At 37.9% G+C, this 24,226-nt stretch overlaps 1 protein-coding gene across 7 annotated transcripts in view; it reads right to left on the minus strand.

The window, feature by feature from the left end:
* The window catches only part of LOC124171669 (inositol 1,4,5-trisphosphate receptor), a 232,913-nt gene that overhangs the window by 109,486 nt on the left and 99,201 nt on the right, over positions 1–24,226 (minus strand). For 5 of the 7 annotated variants that reach the window (XM_046550905.1, XM_046550903.1, XM_046550902.1 and 2 more), the window contains exons 7-17: positions 21,669–21,810; positions 21,283–21,363; positions 20,081–20,295; positions 17,866–18,026; positions 17,403–17,715; positions 17,007–17,308; positions 14,668–14,791; positions 8,666–8,841; positions 8,427–8,582; positions 8,192–8,342; positions 7,920–8,067 (exon numbers count right to left, since the gene is read on the minus strand). In XM_046550905.1, coding sequence (XP_046406861.1) covers positions 7,920–8,067; positions 8,192–8,342; positions 8,427–8,582; positions 8,666–8,841; positions 14,668–14,791; positions 17,007–17,308; positions 17,403–17,715; positions 17,866–18,026; positions 20,081–20,295; positions 21,283–21,363; positions 21,669–21,810 — 1,969 coding nt within the window. The remainder of the gene's footprint in view (positions 1–7,919; positions 8,068–8,191; positions 8,343–8,426; positions 8,583–8,665; positions 8,842–14,667; positions 14,792–17,006; positions 17,309–17,402; positions 17,716–17,865; positions 18,027–20,080; positions 20,296–21,282; positions 21,364–21,668; positions 21,811–24,226) is intronic. The other 2 variants (XM_046550907.1, XM_046550904.1) reach the window with 1 other exon arrangement.

Here is a 24,226-nt window from a genome sequence, read left to right on the forward strand (position 1 = left end):
TCTGGGACTCATCTATTGTAACGTTCAGAAGACTTTTCTGGAGCATGTGGACGCCTGCGATAATGCTAAGGCAGCGTGGGAAGCGTTGGAGACCATGTGCACGAGTTACGGCCGCTCTGAGCTATGCAGCTTCAATCGAGCTATGTGGAACACACAAAAGACTAAGGAGATGAGTATTCATCAATATGTTGCCATAATAAACGATTATCGCAGGAAAATCAAGAAATGTGGTATGGAAATTGATGATGATATGCTAGCTAATGTATATCTAAACGGCCTTCCATCTGATTGGAAGTTTTTTGTCCAGAGTTATCGGAAAGGGAAATTAGTCTCAAGAGAAGTATTGGGTGACATGCTTGTGGAAGAGCAGAAGATGCTATGCATGTCAAGAGAAAAGAAAGAGCTCAAATCTGAAGATAATAGCGATGCACATCAAGTTTACAAGGTCACAAAGGAATCAGAGTTTTCTGAGCATGGAGTGAATAGGTTTAAAGGGAAAGGAAAGAACAAAGGTAAAGGTGGAAGGAAAAGCCATCCTCCCATCTGTTATGTATGTGGAACAGAGGGACATCTATCTTTCCAGTGCCCTGATAAGAAACAAAATCCTATTGAGAAGAATCAGAATTTTGAATCTGTGAAGAAGGGGCGAGCTTCTGTCATCACAAGAGGATATAAAGCATTGTGTACTCACCAAGAGAAAAGTATAGGAGGTGGGGGATTATGGATACTGGACGGTGGAGCATCAGACCACATGACCAATAGAAAAGATTTATTCATAAATCTTTGTCCCATAACTGGTCAAGTTGTTGTGGGTGATGGATATGCTTTGGAAGTCAAAGGAATTGGCACCATAAAATTGGAGATCTCCACTGAATGTGGTGGCTTTACTATAGACTTCTCAGATGTACTGTACATCCCTGATTTGAAAGATAATTTGCTTTCACAAGGAGTATTGGACAAGAAGGGAATGAAGTTCTCATGTTATCAAGGGGTGAACGAGATATCAGATGAAGGAGAAGTTTTCTTAAAGGCATTTCTCGTAAATAATTTATATTACATCACTACAGTAGGAGGAGTCAGCATTGAAGATGTCAAGATTATTTCTGAGACAAAGAAAGCATCCATAGTATCTACCATAATATGGCATGATAGACTGGGGCATCTAAATGAAGACGATATGAAGAGAATTCCTTTGGATAAAAAATGTGGAATTAACCATTTTGATTGTGACACTTGTAATGCTGGGAAAATGAAAAGGTTAAAATTTCCTAACATAGGTGGAGAAGATACATGCAAGGTCTTGGATAGAATCCATTCTGATGTGGCAGGTCCATTTACACCCAAGACTTTCAATGGAGCTAAGTACTTTGTCACATTTATTGATGATTTTACAAGGTATTCTATGGTCTACTTATTGAAAAAGAAGTCAGAAGTATTTGAAAATTTCAAGAAATTTCAACGTAGAGTGGAATGCCTGCACGATAGGAAAATTAAGGAATTCCAGAGTGACAATGGTGGAGAATACACAGATAAAAAATTCTCAGTACACCTGGAAGAATGTGGAATCTTACATCGTTTCTCAGTGGCATATACTCCACAGCAAAATGGGCTATCTGAGAGGTACAACGAAACTATTCTGAATACAACGAGATGTTTACTGATAAAATCTGGTCTTCATAAAAGATTTTGGGGAGAAGCTCTCATGACTGCTGTACATCTCAGAAATTTGTCTCCTACTTCTGCACGAAATAGCAATATTCCAATGAGTTTGTGGAAAGGACGGGAACTAAAAGAGATAGATTATAACTATCTAAGAGTTTTTGGATGCCAGGCATGGGCATGGCAGCCAAGAGAGACAAGAGATGGAAAATTGAGTCCCAGAGGAGAAGAAAGCATCATGTTAGGATATGAAGAGGGCATCAAAGGATATCGACTTTGGAGTCTGAAAAAGAAGAAAGTAATAATCAGCAGAGATGTCAGGTTCAACGAATCAAAATTTCCTTTCAAGATGAGCCGAGATGATATCAAGATTCCCGATCTAGACAGCGATGGCGAACCTGATCCAGGAGAAGACATTGTGGAACAAGGCTATGTTTTCACAGGCGATGGAAAAGCTGAGGAGACTAAATCAAACCAAATTTCATCACACCCGGTGGTGATCCCAGGTCTGACTCCAGTGGTCCCAGATTCAGTTTCAGGGGGAGCAGTGCCTGAGATACCAGAGGAGGCAGCGCCTCGTGTTGCAGTTTTGGAGGATGACGTTGAACAGCCTGTCTTGGTGGTCTACCCCACAGTTACTAATTTAGAGGTACCAGTGACAAACCTTGACCCTGGTGAGGTCGCAGGTGAGGTACCAAGCCAGTCCATTCCAAGGAGGTCAAAGCGTGTTAGGAAGCCAACATCTTGTCAAAGCTGCAACTATGCTCATGCAAGTATTGAGTGTACTTCCATTCCAGGGACAGTAACAGAGGCTTTAAATAGTAAAGATTCTGAGTTTTGGAAACAGGCAATGCAAGAAGAAGTAAAAGTTTTGTCAGACCAAGGAACATGGGAAATAGTGCCAAGACCAGAGGGATTAAATATTGTAGGTTCAAAATGGGTGTTTGCTTTGAAACGTAATGATAAAGGGGAAATTATAAAGTTCAAGGCAAGGTTAGTTGCTCAGGGATATGGTCAAATTCATGGAGTTGATTACCATGACACATTTAGTCCTGTTATTCAAAAGAAAAGTCTGAGGCTTCTTATAGCTATTGCTGTTGAGACAGATTTAGAAATGGATCAGTTGGATATTGTAGGGGCATATTTAAACAGTAAATTAGAAGAGGATGTGTACATGGAGATACCAAAATATCTCGGAGAGAATATAACGGTTGATAGAAAGTTTTATGTATGTAAGTTAAACAAGAGTATATACGGTTTAAAGCAATCAGGTAGAAATTGGTATTTGCATCTAAGCTCAATTTTGTCTGTGTATGGATTAAAACAGTGTTTAAGTGATCCATGTATTTTTAGCATGTCTGACCTTAAAGTAGGGGTTTATGTTGATGATATGTTGCTTGTCGGAACGAAGGACAAGATATCACAGTTTAAGAGTTATCTAGGTAAGCATGTAGGAGTCAAGGATCTTGGTTCAGCCCATAATATTTTGTCCATAAGAATACAGAGACCTGAAAGAAGTGTGGTATATATTGATCAGGAGAATTATATAAAATATATGTTGGAAGAATTCGAGATGCAAGATTGTCATGGGGTGAATACTCCTTTACCAGTAGATTTTCAAGAGAGAGATGTCGAAAACCAAATAAGCAATTATTTGTATCGAAAAGCAATAGGCTGTTTGTTGCATTTGTCTGGAAATACAAGACCAGACATTTCCTATGCTGTGTGTATTTTAAGTCAGTATATGGAGGAGCCATGTCAAACTGATTGGAAAAATGTCAAGCATATGTTTAGATTTTTATCTAAGACTAGAGGTTATGCTTTATGTTATCAAAAATGTCAAAGTAAAATTAACGCATACTCTGATGCAGACTGGGCAGGCAGTAAAGGTTATTGTAAGTCCATTACAGGATATCATATTTCTTTAGCAGGGGCTCCATTTATCTGGCGAGCAAGGAAGCAAAAATGCATGGCAACCTCATCAACTCATGCAGAGTTTATTGCATTGTATGAGTGTGTAACTGAAATAGTATGGTTATCAGAGTTGTTAATAGAAATTAATCAAGGATGTTTAATGCCTAAACCTTGTGTTATTTATTGTGATAATGAGAGTTCCATTGCCATTGCCAAAAATGATGTTATAACTGAAGGAAACAAACATTTCTTTGTTAAATACCATTTCATCATGGAACAAGTCAAAGAAAAAATGGTGTATTTTATATATGTACCATCAGACAAGAATACTGCGGATATATTTACTAAAAGACTGCCAGGGACAAGAATCAAAGTGTTATCAAAGATGATAGGACTTAAGGATCTGTACAATAGAATTTAAGATGTTTGAATATTTTATAATTATAATGTCTTGTGTTGTTTGGTACTCATTCAGAGATTGAAGGTGAAATGATTATTGCATTTTCAAAAAACAGGTATTGTCCGAGGGGGAGTGTTAAGATTTCCATGAAATGTATATTTTGTATATTCGCGGACAATGCCATTTTTTTATCAACAGAAAAAAGTATCTATGTACTTTTTTGTAGCCAAGGGTTTGTTTATGGTTACTTTGTTGTGACTCTTTAAAAATGGTTGAAGAATAAAACTTGAAGTAGATAGTTGATCCTGTTTTTTCTCCGGACTAACTGTCGAAGCTTTCATAGTGGCACGAAGATTTCGTCCACTGGTTACCGAAACAAATATTTTTTATCAATTACTTCCGCAAATTGGACCATTCAAGTGGCTATGAGTTTTGCACAAATTTTCCCAGTCACTGTTCTCATAATAATTTTCCTCCCTTCAATGTAAATCTTTGTGCAGGGTAAACGAAGTCAAACTATTCTGAGAGCACAATTTGGCAAAGAATGCCAAAAGAAGAAGGCAATTTGACCTATGAAAGAAGGAAGATAGGGAAGCTATGAAAACTCAAGAGTTATTAAAAAAGAAATCCAAACAGCAATTAAATTAGGAAATGAAAACTCTTAGACCTAAAAAATGGCTGGTCCTCATTAAGTGTTTAAAATTTTGCCCCCTAACCCCAACCCTGAAAAACCTTCCATCAAGATTCTACTCCAATTGCATGCACACAGAATACTGGTCACACACTTCTATACTCAAAACAATTGTTATGTCCTTTCAAAATTCATGATTATTTAGGTTTAACTATGAGAATTATTTTCCTTCCAAGGGATGCCTAAGAAATTTATACATGGATGACATTTAAAAAAATATTTGATTTGCCCCAAAATGAACTGTGTGAGGCAAATCGTGAGGCGATGCCATACACAATGAGACATTTTTGTGGAGTGAAGGTTGCCCATACGATTGGTGGCTCATTTTCATGCATAGCAAAACCATAGAATTCTTTAAATAAATTGAATTTTAGCAAAGCAATTCTGGAATTTATAATCATTATAGATCCATAAAATAGGTTCTGCATGATAATTGATATGTAATGCATTGTATTTTCTATGGCAACAAACCGGGTGACGAAATTTTGAACCAATCCGTATAGAAACCAACCAACCAATTTGGAATTGAATATGATAATTCTTTTAAAGGTTAAGAGCCTATAAAGTAGACTGTCGTCATTACGAAGTTCACGGGACCCAAAAACCGGAGGTTCATAATAACGAAGTTTGTATGAACGTTTGTTTTAGGAATCATCGAAAAAATTGTATTATACACACGATTAAATCACGCGGAAATATATGTAAACAGGAAAATTCGTTTCAGTTTCTCAACAGAAGAATGTGGCATGACGCAATCGAGGGTTGATATCTTCCCGAATACAGTAAGTCCGATATACGAACTAGATGCGTTCCAAGACCTCTTCCCTAAGTTGATTAACCCACAGTCCGGCCACTGAGAGTTGTCCGATGACAGGCAGAATGGTCTATGTCAGGGTAGGGGGCAAGGCTGCCAGGTAAGAAAGGGAAACGCCTACAAAGGGCTCCGTGAAGATCGGAGCCGGAAGGGACGACGAGCGTGAAGGACCCAGCGGAAGAATCACTTGTTTTGGTGGATCAGGCTTATTTCGGTGCTCCTTATGCATTTGACAATATTGTATGACGAGGCGAGAGTGTAAGGTGCATTCGGGGGATAGCGATTGGCTAATTATCATGCTGGCGAAGGGTTATACACCCCTCGTATTGTGCCGTCATCGGACAACTCTCGCCGGCCGGGCTGTATGAAAGGCATCGAGAAGTACGGTTATCTTGCAGAATGCAACACTGCATCACCCTTACGCACTGACTCACGATCGTGACTAACTGATCTACCTGGGCGTGCGATGCATCCAGAGCCGAAAATATAGCTCCCAGCGGTGACAAAGAACGGGCCAAACGCTGAACAGTTCCTAAATTCACTCTGGATTCTATGATACTTTGTTCAGATTTTGCCCACAGTGAGAATTCCCCAACGTCACACTGCGTAGCAACGCCCAAATAGGAGGGTGCCAAATTCGAAATTTTTGAATGCTCATGCCTCTAAAAATTCGTAAATCGAATGTGCATAGGAAGAACACTAACTGTACGTCCAATTTATGAGCGTTTATGAGTGGGTCACCGTGACTCCAGAAGAATAAAGCTTATTATATGGTGTGGTGAGGAAATTGAATAAAGAGCCATAATTGGCACTCTTGGGCACAGTACACGAGAAGAACTTAAACGTGGCACGATTACTAACACTTAGTGTAGTGAACATCCATCTAAATGCTGTTGCTTATGCGTGAAACTTCGTAGCAAAGTTCATTTTGTAACCGCTGGGACCGGGACTGTAGTTCGTAATTTCGTAAAAACGAAAATTTCGTAATAACGTTTCTTTTACTGTAGCTTGGATATGCCTTTTCATCGGGACCAACAATTTGCTTCATAATAATGAGATTTCGTGATAATGTTGTTCTTATTAACGAGATTCTACTGTATTCATGTTTATATGATTTTGCAAAACATTGTGCAACAGGTTACCATATCATGAAATTTAGTGCAATACATAATGCTAATGCCAAAAATCATAAAAATTTAAGAAAATTACAGAATTTCAAAAGTTTTGTTTAACTTCCTGATGCTTATAATAAAATTTTAACTCAAGGTTGCTTCAAACACAATAATAAGTGTGTACATACCTGCTCATGACATGTAATTCCTACTAAAACCCATTCCCAAAATTTCTGCAGATTATAAATAGAGAAGATGGAAATTAAAGAAATCAAGGCAGAAAAGTCATGAGTGATTTAATTTTTGCGCACGGAAGGGGTAGTTTATCTCAAGGAAATTAAACTAATTTATTCCCATACATGAATCATTAGGCCAAAACCCCAAGACTCCCTTCATATTAGCTGCACTTACTCCTCTGACTTAATGCATTCAAACCAGATCATCTTTTGGATCCATGCAGCTATGAAATAAAAGATGGGCGTTTCTTCCCCAATATAAGATACAAATTTCAGAGATACTAATGTGGGTCTCTTGGGATCTTTGCAAAACAGTCCATATGTCTACTTGCATCCATTGGGCTGAACGTGTAATGCAATAATATTTTTTTTTTTGTTTGAGTTAGACTCATCAATTAGTTCCCAATGTAGAAACCATCCATGTTAAGAACTATAGAAATTCAAAGAGCTAATAATAGCTATGCATAAATATAAAAACTTTGTAAGTACACTACATCTATTGAAAATGTTGACAGACTAGTGCAATGAAGATGGTCCATCATAACCACAACTTTCATCTACAGAATATTCATCAAAATATTCAAATACAGAGAAACCTCTTACCAAATCCCCAGCCTTTGACACTATCCACATCCCCAGCATAATACGTCGAGACAAGCACCCTTAAGAGTTTGTTAAGCCTGCAGACATTTTTCCCTCACTGACACATTCTCATTCTAACAGAGTACAAAAGAAAGAGGTTTCATTGCATTCGAAATGCACGATGGCATTGAGATACATACATAAGTACATGTAAGGTAAAATAGGAAAGGTGAAATTAACTTCTACTTCAACTGGCCACATCACTCTGACACCTTGAATAAAAACGTTAAGTGAAACACTAACATACAATAACAGAGAATATAATGCCCAGACAAGAGGAGTTTCCACACCACATTAACTATAGAAAGACCAAATTCATGGTATGCCAAAAGTTTCAACATCGCCTGCTATTTTTCATTTCCACCACAGCAATTTCATGTAAGCCAACTAAAATTGAAAACCTAAGGATAAGATATTATTATATAAATACCTCACTTGTTAAACTACTTACAGTCAATGTCACCAGTAGGAATTTTTCCATTGATGAATTCATTCTCAGATACACAATCCAAAATGCTCAACAGGGTTTTGGTCAAACGTAACAAATCACTAAAGCTATAGAAGCCGAAATATATTAGATCTCTGGCCAATTTCACAACCTGGAACAGAATATATTCCAATACTTGCAGTCAAACCATAAGAACAATTGAAAATTAACAGTGGGAAAAGGAAAATAGCATTTAATTCAAATCATCTAAAGCTATGAAAAGAAGAAATGACTACCTCAAATGTCAACTTATTTTGATCCTGATCTGCAAAGCTCCACATCTTTGCAACAACATTACAAAGGTAATCCTCAACAAAGATTATTGTAGAACTAAACCTCGCTCGGACAGCCTCCTTGTTGTGGTCAGGCGTTTTGTTACAATCATAACTGCAAAAAAGAATCATAATGTACCTCTGTGACATTTTCAGACAATAATCGCTAATCCAATAGGCAAAGTTTCAACGTGCTTACTCCTGGATGGACATTTTTGGAGGGATTTCCGACCATAGGCGAGCATATTTGACAGGGGTTACCGGCTCCTGAGGGTCCCTGTCAACATGAAGGTGAAGCATTAACCTACAAAATGAGGCTCTCAATTCATATGGAACTGTCTCATCAGCCATACACCTGCAATAGGGAGAATGTTGTACATATATATTTCACAAACAGTGTATCAATCATAAAACTTAATTATTATTTATTTGACATACTTCAGAATTAAATCAATATCCAGATGAGGGGACAAATTATTCAATGCTAAATACTGCCTATTCAGGCACATGTTAGAAAACAAATCTAGCTGATGTTTGTAGTAGTCCAATATGGCCTGATCTTCTCTTGTTCCTACTTTAGCACCCCGTGACAGCTCACCAAGGGACATTGATTTCTGAAAAACAAGGAGAAGATTGACAAAACAACAATTTAAAGGCAAATGGTACATTGCACAGTGTACAGTTTATAACTACACTTGCTTTAGTGAGAGCAGGTTATCAGAAATGTATAAACATCTCCGTGAGCACTAAAACTAGTGAACTCTCCACTGTCTTCATGGAGGTGCTCTCCTTCTGGAGTGGCAGAGTGAACAGTGACTCAAGTGTCTCAAAAAACTGCACTCCCTCTATGTAAGTGGTCACATAGAGTTTCCCGTCTTTAGAGCAAATCAAACCATTCTGAGTAAAATGGACAAGATAAGGGAAAATAATGGACTTCTAATCTAATTCAGCAGTTTGAAAGTTATTCAGAACTTTGAAATATCACGAGTAAGGAAAATCAAGATAGACACAAAAAAAGCAGATCATTAAAGGAGATCAGAGAAATTTTACAAATGGAGGTTATGAAGAATTGGCATAATTTACACACCCAGATGAATATGTACCATGTTGAGAAAAATGAATAATAAATGACATTATGGAGCATCCAAAAATATGTCAGACCAAATGCGTCAGTGCCCAATTCCTTGAGTCTCTGGAGTAAGTCTAGCTAGAACTGCTCTCTAACCTTTCAAGAGAGCCTTGCTACACTAAAATTTCTTGCAAGTGTACAGTGAGTCCTCGTTCTACGTCACCCCGTTTAACGTCATTTCACGATAACGTCACGAAAAATTTACGACCGTGATTCGTTTATCGCCCCTTCGCTTCACGATAACGTCACGTATTTTAAATTTCGCGTGAGAAAAAAGGCGAAGTGGCAGGCGTTACAGGTTGTTTGTTTCGTGGGCGGTAATACAGTCAGTCTATTCAAAGTGTAAAACGGTGTGTATATTGTTAATTGCGATTACGGTTTTGGCAAATTTTAGCATCAGAGACATTTCCACGACAATATCCAAGAAAACAATGCTCACAATAATTTTGGTTCCTGTTACTGCGACGATGTTTCAGCGATGATGATGCCCAGGCGACGCCCGCCCGCCTCAATTTGCAATTAAAACCATCTCTTCGATTTCATAATCCCAGTTTGCCCGCCCTCGCTCATTTGCACCATTTTGATTTCGCTCCTGACCGGTCCGAAAAGAAATTCTCGTAGCGAGGGTAGGGCCTATAGACTGGAGCACCGGATCCCCGGTCTGTAGCGTCTGGTAGCATTCATTGGATCACACTATAGCAAAGCCGAAAAGCAAATCCGGGAAGATACAAAAATGGAGAAGGATTTATGTCACTGCTGCTATTGTCGTCGATGAAGACAGATACTCGTATTTATGCCATAGTTTGGCATTCCCATCATAAAAAATGCCCCAGATATGGTACGCTAAAATTTTTTCGCATAGGAATTGTGAGGTCTAGGAACCGATATTCAATTTTTACATTGTTTTTATGGGATATTATGCTTCGATTAACGTCATTTCGTTTATCGTCACATTTTTCAGGAACGGTAGGTGACGTTAAACGAGGACTCACTGTATACAATTAGTGATGGGCCGAGTCAGTTGTTTCAGTCATCTCAATCACCGTTCACCATTTACTTGATTGAATCAATCACAAATGGCGGATTGTCGGTCGCTGGAGTGATCAACATTGGTTGGAACGGTCAATTGTTGGTCACTACCAACGTTAATCATGACCATTATAAACTATGACTGATGTTAGTCACAATCTATGTCAGTAATGAGGAATATTACAAAGATGTCTGTCACAATCTACATTGCTAACTCCCCATGTCACTACCTATGGCAATCACAATCAATAGCAGTTCTCTCCATGGTTTCCAGGTTAGCTGCGATGAAGTTGCCTTGCGACGACGTTTTGCAGCCAATGCTGGCCAAATCTTTAGATCAAGTCTGAGGGCAGATGGATGGAGCCAGAACTTCCTGGACGTAGAAGTGACAAGAAACCAAGAGGGCTCTCTAAGCCTATCGAAAGACGACACACACAGATATTTGCACCATTCCTCAAATCGCCACCACCAAATTAAGAGGTCTCATGTGAGGACACTTCTCCATTGGGCTGCAACAATATGCGATGAGAAATGAAGACTAATGGAGGAACAACGCATCACAACAGCCTTCATGAAGAACAGCTACTCTAGCCACGATGAAGAAAATGAAGGAAGAGAAGAAAATTGTGGCGAGTTCAAAACATAAGGAGGATTTGCGACTCTCCCTTTCATCACCGGCACCATGGAAACGATCAGGAGAGAGAGATAAGAAGACACAGCATAACACAGAGATATAGTACTATGGAGAAGAATGGCCACCTTCTCCCTAAATGCAAAGATAGATCCCTGATTTGCAATATGAAGGAGTGTGCAAGATTCCCTGCAGCTGCGGCCAAAAATACGTCAGGAAACTAAACGAGCCATCTATGTCCAGCTGATCAAACACCACAGGGATCTCAAAAATAAACATTGTGAGCAATCAGCAGTGCCAGAACATACTTTCACTAATCCAGGGCATCAAACTATTATTGAAGAAGCAAAAGTCCTTGCCAAAGAGAAACTTGATTTCCCATGCATCTTTCAGGAGGCTATTGAAATTCAAACACTTAAAAATAATTGGAAAAAGCACGGCGTCACCACGAGGTTCAACTGCACCACTAAAATTGGTGATTGGCTGCCCACAGCCAAATATAAAATCCAGCATGACCTTCATGAAGGTGTGTACAAGGTGCCTTGCTCTTGTGAGAAAAAGTACATAGGTGAGATTTGTCATTCACTAAAGTTGCGACTACAAGAGCAACGAAGACAAAATAGAATAATGAACGTGATACCTGAGGCTCTAAACTCTGGACATTGAGAGTTGAAAGAACTTATTTTATAGCTTTCCACATCTTTAATGATCTTATTTATTATGGCATTATTAGGTATTTTCTAGTGATGGGTCGGTTCGATTCCTCGATTCTTCGATTCCTCGATTCTCGGCCAAGAACCGGAATCGAAAACGAGTACTTGCCAAGGTAAAAAATCGATTCCGATTCTAGTAGTACTTGAAACCACAAATTTATTTAAGACCGCGTTTCCAACAGTCGTTTGAATTTTCGCGCCACGTAATCGTAATAACAAAACACACATCTTCTTGGGATGTGCGAGTACTCGAAAATTCAAGTCGATCGAGTAGTTGGTACTCGACTCGAGCGTTTCGAGTAGCATTACGGATGTCGAGTCGAGTAGTTAAGGTTACAGAGCTTTCGAGGCTAGTAGGTCCAGCAATCTGCCGACAGGAAGCGCTATCATGAAACTCATGTAATAGTGCAGGTTTTAAAGCCGATAAGTCATTCTAATGCCTTGGCCTGGTAGTTTCAGCTTGCCGAATACACTATTGTTGTTGTCGACGTGGGCGCCGAATACCTTTACGCCAGCCGCGGCGGCCGATCGTCTTCCTACCCCGCGCACACTGGTCCGAAATCGGAAAAAGCTGGAATAAAGTCCAAAATGACCTTTTTGGGGATAGAGACTTGAAAATCAGCGTAAATACTCATTAATCATTACCAAATATTGCTTTATATGCCATTTTACATAAATGCGAACCTTCTGTGAGATACAGAGGCCCAAACATGACCAATTTTTCAATGCCACACGAGATATCGTTTTCCCTCAAAAAATCTTTGAATTTATCCAAGTGGTTTTGCGTTAATTACTCGAGTGAAAATACTAAGGATTGGATATTTTTCGGAACCATCCCGCGCGTAAGAAATATGCCTCGGGTATTGAAGTAAAGTGAAGAGATTAAGTCAGTATGCTTAAGAGAGAGAAAAATGAACAGTTTCCGTGAAAGGCAACAAGCGATACCCTTTTTCCCTTTCCACCCTCTCTGAGGTGAGTCGCGCGTTAGGGGGAGTTTTCACACCACAAGGCTCTTTTAGCCTTTTCTATTACTGCGTCCGTCCGATGTAATATTCATTTGTAGCGTTTAGTTTCTTTCTTGAACTTTATAAAAAGCAAGAGATTTAAAGGTTGATTGAATGACGTGAGAAGTATAGCATTTTTTTTGGCTCTACAAAACTAAAGTTTAGTTCAATAGTTGTTCGCTTCGTCCACTTGAATTCCATTAAGATTCAAGATCCAACAAATCGTTGATATAATTTTTAATAAAAATTCCAAAGTCTCCGAAATCTTGCAATTTTGGTGGGAAAGTACTTGCCCAATAACAAACATGTGTAGCAAAAGGCAATTTTCTGCAGGCAGTAATACTGTAACATGGAGACGTCAAAACCTGCTGGCTGAGCATGTAGAACAGTGGCGGATACAGATGGGGGGCGCACGCCCCCCCCCTTGCGGGTCCGCCTGTATTGCCGAACATTGCAAAACCACAATTGTAACTTTTTTATATCATAAGATGGCATTGTCTTTTACATGTTTATAATCACTTTAAATAAAATTTTCATATAGGTACTTTGCCTGTGACTTGATTATCTTTTATCACGATAAAAGTAAAGACAACTCAAGATATGTTGCCCCCTTGAGTTTTTTCTGTATCCCCCACTGATGTAGAATAATTGGATTTTCTGCTTGAGAATTTGAAAGGGCCAAATATTACATGATTCATATACATACGTAGTATGTAATCTTTATTACTCTGTTTTGAAATTTAGCTATTATATTTTAATTGCATAGTAATGATATGAAAGATTCTTTTGTGAACTGACTCTTTCACAGAGTAATATTTTAAAAAGTAGTTTTCTTGTTTCCTGGAAGTGATATTTTTCTTGGAACCTATGGCATCAGAATCGATGGAATCGGTATCGGTAGAATCGGAATCGAAATGTCAGAATCGGAATCGGGATCGGAATCGATAAAATTTTGGAATCGACCCATCACTAGTATTTTCATTTGAATTTTTAAAAAATAAGTACACTCAAAAGTTTCATCCAGGACTAATAAACTGAAGAGAAAGTTACACATTGCATTAGTTTATACCAATGAAAAATTGAGGGTAATGAACAATATTCCATTTTTTCAAATTCTTTGACACCAAATTATGAACATAAGCAAATTTTAGAGATTCTGATAAGATGCATGATACTGACATAGATTAGGATTCAAATAAAATGGCTCCAATGGTATTTTCTGAATTGACCTCGATTACTAGTCACTGAATCATATAATAATTAAAACCATGATTGCCCGAAATAAAGCATTTGATGGAGATTTTAATTTGTGAGTGACCGTTTTTACTTATGAGTAACTGGAAACCTTCTCTCTCTTGCCGACGACCAACTGCGGTCGTAAATGATTAAAAACCAACATACAGACATTGGGACTGAGAGTGACTGATACTGAGTTCAGTCTCAAATGATTGATACACGAAATCAGTCAGCCAAAACAGTTGTGTCATTGTTGGATTGATCCCGTTCATCAATAAAGCATACAAAATGTCAGCCACTCATAACTGACCCATCACAATGTACAGTCTCAAGATTAAGTCCAACTAGAGCAGTAGAAGTCTTGCCAGGTTTCACTCAACAGAGTAAAAAAATCTTAAGGGTAATGCAATAGTATTAATCTAATTAATGCCATCACACTCCAATCAACGCTTCATTACACTCAATGGAAACACGAAGAAAATGCTTTTCATTCTCCATCATTCTTACTCATTGCTGACTGACCCATTTTTTTTATGTACATGTAGTACAGGAAACATCCTTGAAGAGAAAATCTTACATATTAGCCACCGATACCCATTTAGAAGTCTCGATTTTACCTGTATACTAACATTCAGACTACTAAATATAGACAATATTTCTCAACTTGAACTCAAAATAATTAGCTTCTTAATTCATACCTCCCTATTATTCCAGAGTAGAAGGATTTCCTCCTCTTCAACTATCGTTAAAAGAGATTCCATCTCTCCACCACCGTCATCCAACTCTATGCCATCTTCCACTTCCATTTGGGTTTTCATCATCCTAGAATCAAATTATTCACAGATATTAGATAACTGAAAAGATAGTATGTGACTAGCAAATTAAGGGAGAACCTTGAGAAACTGTGAGACACTTGTGTGTTCGCACATTCTTTAAACGTGGTATTAAATGAAATACTCTGCATGTGCAGGAGTTGGGGAAAAGAAAATCCTAAGTGCTAAAGAAATTCTGCAATAATGTCTCTTCAAAAATCCATACATAGAATTGAAAAAAATTAAGTAAGCTTCAATTGAAAATTTATGAAACAGTTGGCAATCCCAGGGGCAGCAGTGGTTTCAATAAACAACAAGTGCCATAAGCAGCCACACTCAAAAGACAGGCCGTACCCATTGGCCAACTTAGAAATGGTCATAACAATAAGTTATTGACATCAAGGGTGAAATTAACTGTGAAAAAATAATTTGGCTACGCCAGCGTTCCATCTCCCAATTGCTGGTCATGTATACAGTCACACTGCCACAAATTACGGTTCCAGCACAAAGTCATCTTCCACCATTGCAAATTTTAGAATGCATTCAACGAAATAGGTGTTAGCATCTCAAGGGCACATTGCTATTTTTCGGAAAATTATGTACATACATAATACATACGGCTTTTACTAGAACTAGTCAAACCAAAACAGTAAACTGAGCTCTAGAGTCATTTGCTCCCAAGTAAGTTGACAAGTTGATGTTTTATTGTTTGGTGATTGAGTTTAGACTTTTTTGATTGATTTTGCTGGAGTTTTTACATCACCATGACAAAAAAATCATCACCTCTTTGCTCCTTCTTGTGCATGGATGTAGAACCCACATAGCACAAATAGCACAAGGGCTCTGGTTCATTAACATATTATGGGGAGAGCTGCTCATTAAGGTAAGGAATTGGTGACAAGAGCTTAAGCAGCAATCATGAGGTGGGTGGACGGAGGCGGGGAGCAGTGGAGAACCTGCTTAATGTAAGTTTGTGAGGTCATCAAATTATCTGAAAAAGGGTTGATTTCACCACAAATAGCTTGAGAAGAAGGTGATGGATAAAAAAAACAGAATTATATGGGTTTCTCTATTTTTCAAACTCTCTGATTTGATCACTAAAGCAGCTACTGTTTCCAGAATGGAAACGTGGACTCATAGGAAGGAGGATGGCAAAATACAGGAGGCATTTGAGAAGTGGGTCTGGACGAGAATGGAGTAGGTGAAGTGTATGGAGACGAGAGGAATGCTAAAGAAGTAGACATAGTGGGTGAGGAAAGTAAACTTTTAGATGAGATACGTAGGAGACAAGAGGTTTGAAAGGAGGGAATGCTGAACTGGAAGAAGATGTTAAAATCTGTGTTAGAAGGAAGAATGTTGGATAAGCAAGGGAGAGGAACAAAGAGAGAGAATGAAAAGGAGAAAAGACCTCATTGTAAACGGAAGAGAAAGGTCCAAGCGCTAATTGGCTGGTTAAGCTAACTCACAAAACACTCCATGTAAACCTACCTTAACCAGTAGAATGCTTTCTCAATAATCACAATGGCAATAAAAATATTTTGCAAATTAGTCCATTGCATGTACATAGTGCTCAACCTTAACTCATCAGATGTGTCAATCATCTGCATCATTTTATGGGGCTTCCTTTGATATGATAAATGCAATGAAGAAACAGTGCCACGAGGAGCATTTTAGAAAGTATGCACCAAGACAGATAGCATTTTCCAACTTTCAATAGAGCAAGAGAATTTTATGACAATCTGAATTTACCAGATTTTTCACCATTTATAAGTCCACTTTCAGGAGAACACAGTAAATAGCATGCAGAGAAATTGAAATCAGAAAGAAGTACTTCAAACCAAAATTGCTCCAGCATTAAAGCAGAAACTTCAACTACTGTAATGTAATCAGTAATTTTTCACAGAAAATCTAGGGCATTTTAAAATGCCTATGAAATTATATCCCCAACAGGGATACACTTAGCTGCAGAATAGGTGAAAAACAGGGGGTTGAGGAAATTCTGAATAAAATCCAACATTAATGAGATACAGAGCACAGCCCATTACTTATTCAATTATCTTTCTGGAAAACTCTTTCACTGCGAGACAAATGGGGAACATAACCCCTAGCTCAGCGAATAGGAGAGAGGCGTATGATTCATACCAAAATATTTTTTGAGCAATCATCCAAATTCAGGTTTGAGAGTTCTAACTTTTAAATTCCAAAAAAAGAGAAAAATACATTACCTTGTTTCTATGAGAATGTCGGAATTCTTCACACTCAGTACACTTTTACATATCAACTCTTGAGTCACAGCGATAGCCTTCTTGTTTGATATGCAAAGGTCAGACAAATAGTCTAAAAAGCGAGACTCCCAATTATTCATGTTTTTCCTCACAAGTCCAACAAAAGTTTCGATTTCAGCGGCCGTGATATGTTTCTCAAGTAATTTTCTGTTGTTGTGCAATAATGCTGTGATGGTATCCTCGGCTAAAATATCATATCCTATTTGCTTTTGCATGAATCCAAAATGCTTAGCAATGTACTCCTATAAGAAAGCAAAAAAAAGATTGACAGTATGGTAAAGAAATCACTCACTCCAAAAGGCTAGCAGAATTATAAAGAACAAAAAGTTAGCTTACCTGATTTTTACGGTAATCCTGTTGACTTAGTCTTAAAATTCGATAGCATAAGCGAAACATGTACTTGTATTGAGCATGTCTAGGATCATTCAATTCTTCTATCCTCAAAAATGGACCTTCTCCTTCTGCTGACTCTAAAAATGGTGCTTGGAGAATTTTAAATAATTGCTTCAGAATATATTGCTCTCTTAGTAGTTTTTGTCTATCACGGTTCGGATTCGTTACACTAAGATCTAATGCCTCCGATTTATTCTGCTCATTTTCTTGCCCAGCAATGAAGTACACTATGTCCTGAAGTAAACTGGTAACAGCTCTGAAAATCAAATTGCCTTATATCACCAAATTATGCAATTTCAAAAGCCCTCCAATGTTTAAAAATATTGAGGCACACCTGATTTGCATTCTCAAGAGAAGAATTTACAAGCTGATATGGCGTGCCAAGAGTATACGGCAATAAATCTACCTTCTTTCATTATGTGAGATTGTCCCCTTCTCTAACTTGGCAGAGACAGCAGCAAGAACTTTGCACGCATCATTTGCAAAGTCCAAGTCTCTGACTTCAGTTGGTGACACAGAGATGAGGGCAAAGGCTTCTTTGTCCTCCTTTATGGTTGCACACCCAACCTACAATGAAAATAGGAAAAGTGAGCCATAATAATTTAGGACGTCAATGACATAACATTTTTTCCAGAGAAATTGAAAAAATGTTTGAAAACAATGTTTCAAAAACTCACTGGACCGATTTTTTAAGCATTATATTGAAAATGAACAAAACCAATGAAGTAGTGACCAAAGACAAGGCAAAACAATAGAAGCACCAGCACCGAAAGTGAAGAAGAGTGAGACATAAAAGGCTCATGCACTATTTATATGTATTATGTAATCAATTACGAGAGAGTTTGAAAAATAAAACACACATATATTTCCCTGTTTTTTGATCTGCCCCTTCTATCTATTTCAGCTATCAGAGATGAAAACTCAACCGCCTTGAAAATTCCACACGCAAGTTGATGACCTTATGCTGAGAATCTGACACTTCTCCACATGTGCATGGGCAGTCCGTGGTTCCTTGCTTTAGGCACTCTTGTGACTTCCCTTCAATGGAAGCATCTCCTTAAATGAGTCGATCATGTCACCAACTCATGAAGAGTGGCCTTTAGAGTTTTCTCATTTTACAATTACAAGAAAATACAGCTTAAGAGGGAATATTTTATGTTCATCGTGATTTGCCTTCTATTGACTAGATTCATTTCATCACTTGCGATTATGTGTACGCAAAACCCAATAACCCCATTGATAGGCAAGCTTGGGGATTTGCACCGTGTTGGATGCCACCAGGATTAATCCATTTCCCCAGAATTGCTCACCCTGCTGCCTCTACCTCTTTGGATAGAAAAGAGTGATAGTGGCAACAATTCAAGCTAGCATAGCTCTCGCCCACCCCCTCAAGCCTCCAAAAGTAGCACAAGGTCAATCAAACAGTCAAACAGCTCCAATACAGTCTTGGCTCTAAAATTCTCTTAATAAAAACCCATATTGTTTGTGATCTATGCCAATTATACACAGGGTTGGGCAGTATTTCAAATGCACTTTTATTAAATATTTTGTATTTTTGAAGGAACTCTGTCATTTTTTTTGCATTTGTATTTAAAATGCGGAAGTATTTTGTAATTGAAATGCATAAATGGTTTAAAATGTTGAATATTTTTAGAATAAAAACCTGGAGAAAGAACCAGTGGCTGCCTGATGTAATGTGACATATTGGTTGATCATGCATTCTTTAACAACGTGTTATTTAAACTTTTTTAATTGACAAAAAAATATGGAGACGATCTTAAGTATTTTTTACAGAGCTTACCTGCAAATTCATTCAAACAACTTCATTGAAATTCTTTTCATTCACTTCTTGTGGCTGTTCATTTAAATTTACCATTAATTCAGATAATAAGAGTTCATCCTTGGAACCGACAACCGATGGAGGAGAACCAGACCAGTACAGAGAACCGAAAATATTTCAAAACCAACTCATTCTTAATTTTTTTTGCGATGATTCCTAAAAGAAATGCTCTTAAGAAGTTCATTATTATGATCTCCAGTTTTTTGGCCCTGTGAACTTTGTAACAACTAGAGTTTGCTGTATACATTTGGACTTGACAAAACTATCTCATTCCCATGCTGAGTGAAACGAGTCACATCCTGCTCCATTCACACGCCCTTGACAGAGTTCCCATGACCCTCTTTTGTCACTTCACCTCCTTGCACGGCAAAGTGCAACAGTGACCTGCCATTTTCTAAATTTTGTTTTCATTTTTGCTTCTTCCACCATAATTTCTATGTCGTACGTTACATTTGTAAAGTGTATTAGTGAAACAGAATTTCAATCAGAGCTATGAAGACTGCATGAGCACTTTGTGATTGAGAGCAAATGGTTATCAGCATACATCATAATCTTCAGGAACATCACTATCACATTCCTGATCACCACACGGGAAGAACATTTTTGCTAATGAATTATGAAAAATATCATAGCTAAATTACAGAGAAACCAATATTTCAAAACTTGGCTGCATAGGAAATGAATGTGAGCATCTTGTGACTGCAAATGAAAGTTAGTTCATACTTTGCGGGGTTAGAAGGATCAAAGAGCATCCTAAAACTTATGAGTAATGTCTGGGTACCTTAGACATGACTGGCTTTTCATCATCCTTATCGATGGGAATGGAAGTGCTGTGCACCCAAGTGTTGGTGCACAGATGGTGCAGCCTGACATACGATGATTGTGGGACCAAGGAATCACCTCGAGTCAACGTTGTGGGATCGAGCTCAAAGAGTGAGGCTATCTCATTAGAATGAGGCACAGAGACCAAGTGATACACCGGACCTCCATGAGGATCTGAAAGACAAGATAGGAAGAAATTAAGATGAATAGGGCACTCATTACAATTTCGATACTACAGCACGGGTGAACATGGCATTGCACCCAATTTTATCCAGCCCACCATCTGCTGTGCTAATGTCCACATCCAAATACTACCTCACAAGCAACCTTAATTGGCACACACAAACCCACATGTTAGGACACATCCATAACAGAAAAAATTAAAGAAAAGGAGATATCGATTGGAGTGATTTGACTGAGTCTGAGTTCCCTCTACCATTTATTTAAGTTATTTATTGCCTGGTGGAAAAACAAATTCCCAAAATCATCCATTCAGCACAATCTCTCTCTCTCTTATTTTATCATTTCTGTCATATCTAAAAGTATAGTAAGATTTTTAGATACATTCTCAAGCACACTTCAATCAAAACAACTTTGTGATGAATCTTCTGACTCAAAATCTAAATGTACCACTCTCACACTCCATGAAATTCAATTACTGAGCATGTCTTATGACATTTCTTCTGAAATGTCCTACTAGACTGTACATACTTATTCCAGATTTTATTATGCTGAAGCTTCAAATTTAAAAAAATGTTTCACTCTCAGAATATACAACCCAACTGAGTTTTTATTTTTCCAGAATTGAAAATATGATCAGAACTCAACATTTTTTTCCGACAACTAAAGGCATGAGTAGCACATGTCAAATGTGAGCTGAATATGCCTATCATAGGAAAATTAGCAGAGAATGTCAGCGAAGCAATGCACTGGACCCAGAAATATTTCCCCAATCAATCCTCGACAACTGATAAACACTAGTAGACAAGTGACATGGAAAAGCTGACCCTTGTCAAGGTGAATGAAAATACCAGAAATGATTAAAAAAAGTTCCAAACTTAGAATTCGTTAATGCCATTGGATAATTAATGCTATAAAAATTAGAAAGGAACAATATTGCTGACCTGCAAAGTACTACCTTCCTGTAATAACTCGAGTTACCTGTAATGCGGGTTGTCTGTGCAGAGTTAGTCTGGTGATGTGGGTTGCCTACAATACAGGCGTAACTTTGTCCCCCAAGACCTGCATTATAAATGAATTATACAATACACAGTGTTTTGGAGGTATAAAAGTTTGCATTTTGAATTGAGAACCATGAAAAAACAACAATTAAATTTATAACCTCCAAGTAAGTATAAAATGTTCTGAGAGCTCAGAGTTCAGCAAACCTCATGCTCCCAGAGGCAAAGAAGGGAAGGATGAAAACATAACATTATGGAGAGCCCGACATCATCTTTGACAAAAAAGGAATGTTATAAGATCTATGTTTTATCAATGAGAAAATTATTTTTTTAATGCTGTACAACTTTAGATAAGATTCATCTAACCTCTAAGTTTTAATCTCATCTGATCAGGTGTTTCATCTTCATCAACCTCTGCAGCCAGGTACTGTCCAGTAGCCAAATGTTTGAACCGAAAGAGGGAATTCCAATGGCCTGCCCCTCCTCTACAGGGATCATGCTGCACAACCTACATGAGAAAACATAACACATGAGATGGGAAACCAACAAACACAAAGCAATGAGCACATTACAAGGTTTAACCAATGTTCTGTGGAAAGAATTTTAATATCTGTTCCAATTCTTTGAATAACTAGGTTCATGAACATAGACATACACGGATTGGACAACATTGTTTCTCATCCATCTGAACTATTTACAGAACAAGCATGCTCTCCTTCATGTAATAACGATGATCAGAATGACAAGAATAACGATGCCATTTGTTTGATACGTGTAGTATGTACTATCAGGGTGGTCGTTATTTCTAAAGATTCCAAATTTCTTTTGGGATGCTCCCCAGTTTCGCTCGATTAGATAAGAAATCACGAGAAATATTTTTGCAATTGGAAACCAGGAAAATGTGCCGCGTCGCACTTTTAGAAACTTTGGTATTTTTCGGACATAACTGATGCTCATGTCACTCTTTCATTTTTCTGTCACTTTTCTGTTTATTACAGCCACTCATTAGACATTTGTAGTGTATCACCTCAAATATCTTTCATTTCTGCCCTTAGGTTCCCGGGATATAGCACCACACTGTGAGAGCGTGCCACCCCAGGCGTGCGCTCACTCTTGGTGCGTCCTCTCGTGCCAATGCTTGCTCACCAACTAAGTTCGTGCCGTGAGTCACGTTTCCTATTTTATTTCTTCTTAAAGGACATTTAAGCTGATGCATTTCATTCTGCATAATATTTTACTCCATTTGCTTTGTTGAGTAGAAATCTGGCCATGTTCAATGGACTTCTCTCTACATTTTGTAAAACCTAGGAAACTAGAATTTTTCAGTGAGGTATTAATATTTATATTCTGTACTTCAACTAATTAAAAGGATGAAATAGGGTATATTTTAATTTGTAAAAAGAACAGATAGGTTTTCATTTTACTTTTTAAAACCCTATAATACATTTAAAAAATTTTATTATCACAGCAATTTCCACAATTTTCCTAATATGTAGGATATGTAACATTTTTTTTTACTGAAGATTTTAAGACTGTGTAGAAACAAAATCCTCAGGTCCAGGGGTGGGCAATTGTTTGGGCTTAAGGGCCACTTTGTATGAGGGGAGGTTATCCGAGGGCTGCATCATTTACAATGATTGTATTCATCAGTTAACATTATATTTAATTACAAAAAATATATAAATTGTATAATAAAAATTAAACAATACTGATAGGTCTATTCTATTTATTTACTTGGTTAATTTTATATTAGTTAGATTATTAGCTGCTAGCACATTTAATTATATCACCAGTTTAATGAGACAAGTATATCCTATTACTTTTTTTAATTCAGTGTCGGGCCATCACAAACTCTATGGCGTGCAGGCCACAATTTGCCCACCCCTGCTCAAGTCCCTTGCCAATGAAGTAGACAATACCATATGGGGAAAAAGAAATTCGTTCAGGTAACTCGTCTGCATTATCTGACTCATATCTGACTCTAAAGCCTCTACCATTCGCTTTTTTGTCTCTTCTAGTACATTTTCATTGGAAAATCCAAGAGATACAGCTTCTACGGAAAAATTCCATAAATGGTTCTGAAATTTGCTCAGTGCGGTACCACTAACTCCACAATCAGACTTTCTGTATTCATTAAGAATTTTGAAAAATTATAAATCTCACCTAGGAGCCTCTTCTGCATGTTGCACAGTAATCCAGCTCCGCATAAAGATGCACAACAAATTGGCTCACGTCTCGAGTTATGTTCTCCTCTAAAGCCGATAAAGGGAACTGATAATATAATGTACATAACTGACAAAATATCTCCGACTGTGTCCTGTAGATCTTCTCCAGAAAACCTGTCCTGCATGCCTGATTTTTAGTTTCTATATTCATCTCAGGTCATCTTTCCTGAAACCTTTTAAAAAGCAGAGCGTTTGGGGCCAATTACTTTCCAAATGTTTTTTCAAATATACCTTTCAGAATTACTTCATAAATGTGACACCTGCGAGGAAAGATTCCTTTTTGAGCAGCCGCTCTGACAAAACACAAGCCCCACTCAGTCTCCCTGTGTCTGCCGCTGTCACATCACAGCAGAATGCTTTTTCACTCAGGTTCCATTCCTCCACCATCTGATACACAGCAATTGCCTCTTCATCTTGATGAACTGCTTTCCAGTGCATCCCACTCTTCCAACTTCTCTTTGATTAATTAGGAACTGGCGATCTTCTTTGAGGGAAATCATTTCCAAAGCATCAGCGTTGGCAATATCGAAGAAGTCATTATACACAGTAACAAATTGCAACTACCTATTACTCTGGACCAGTGTTCTCCTGCCGGAAGATTTTTGCTGCACCCTCCACTTGTGGCAGAAATTCTCCAGTTTTTCAGAGCTATGGTGAACCTTTCTTGTAGGTATTCATGCAAACTCTCTCACAAAGCTT

Source organism: Ischnura elegans, chromosome X (genome assembly GCF_921293095.1).
Source record: "Ischnura elegans chromosome X, ioIscEleg1.1, whole genome shotgun sequence".
NCBI classification, from domain to species: Eukaryota; Metazoa; Arthropoda; class Insecta; order Odonata; family Coenagrionidae; genus Ischnura; species Ischnura elegans.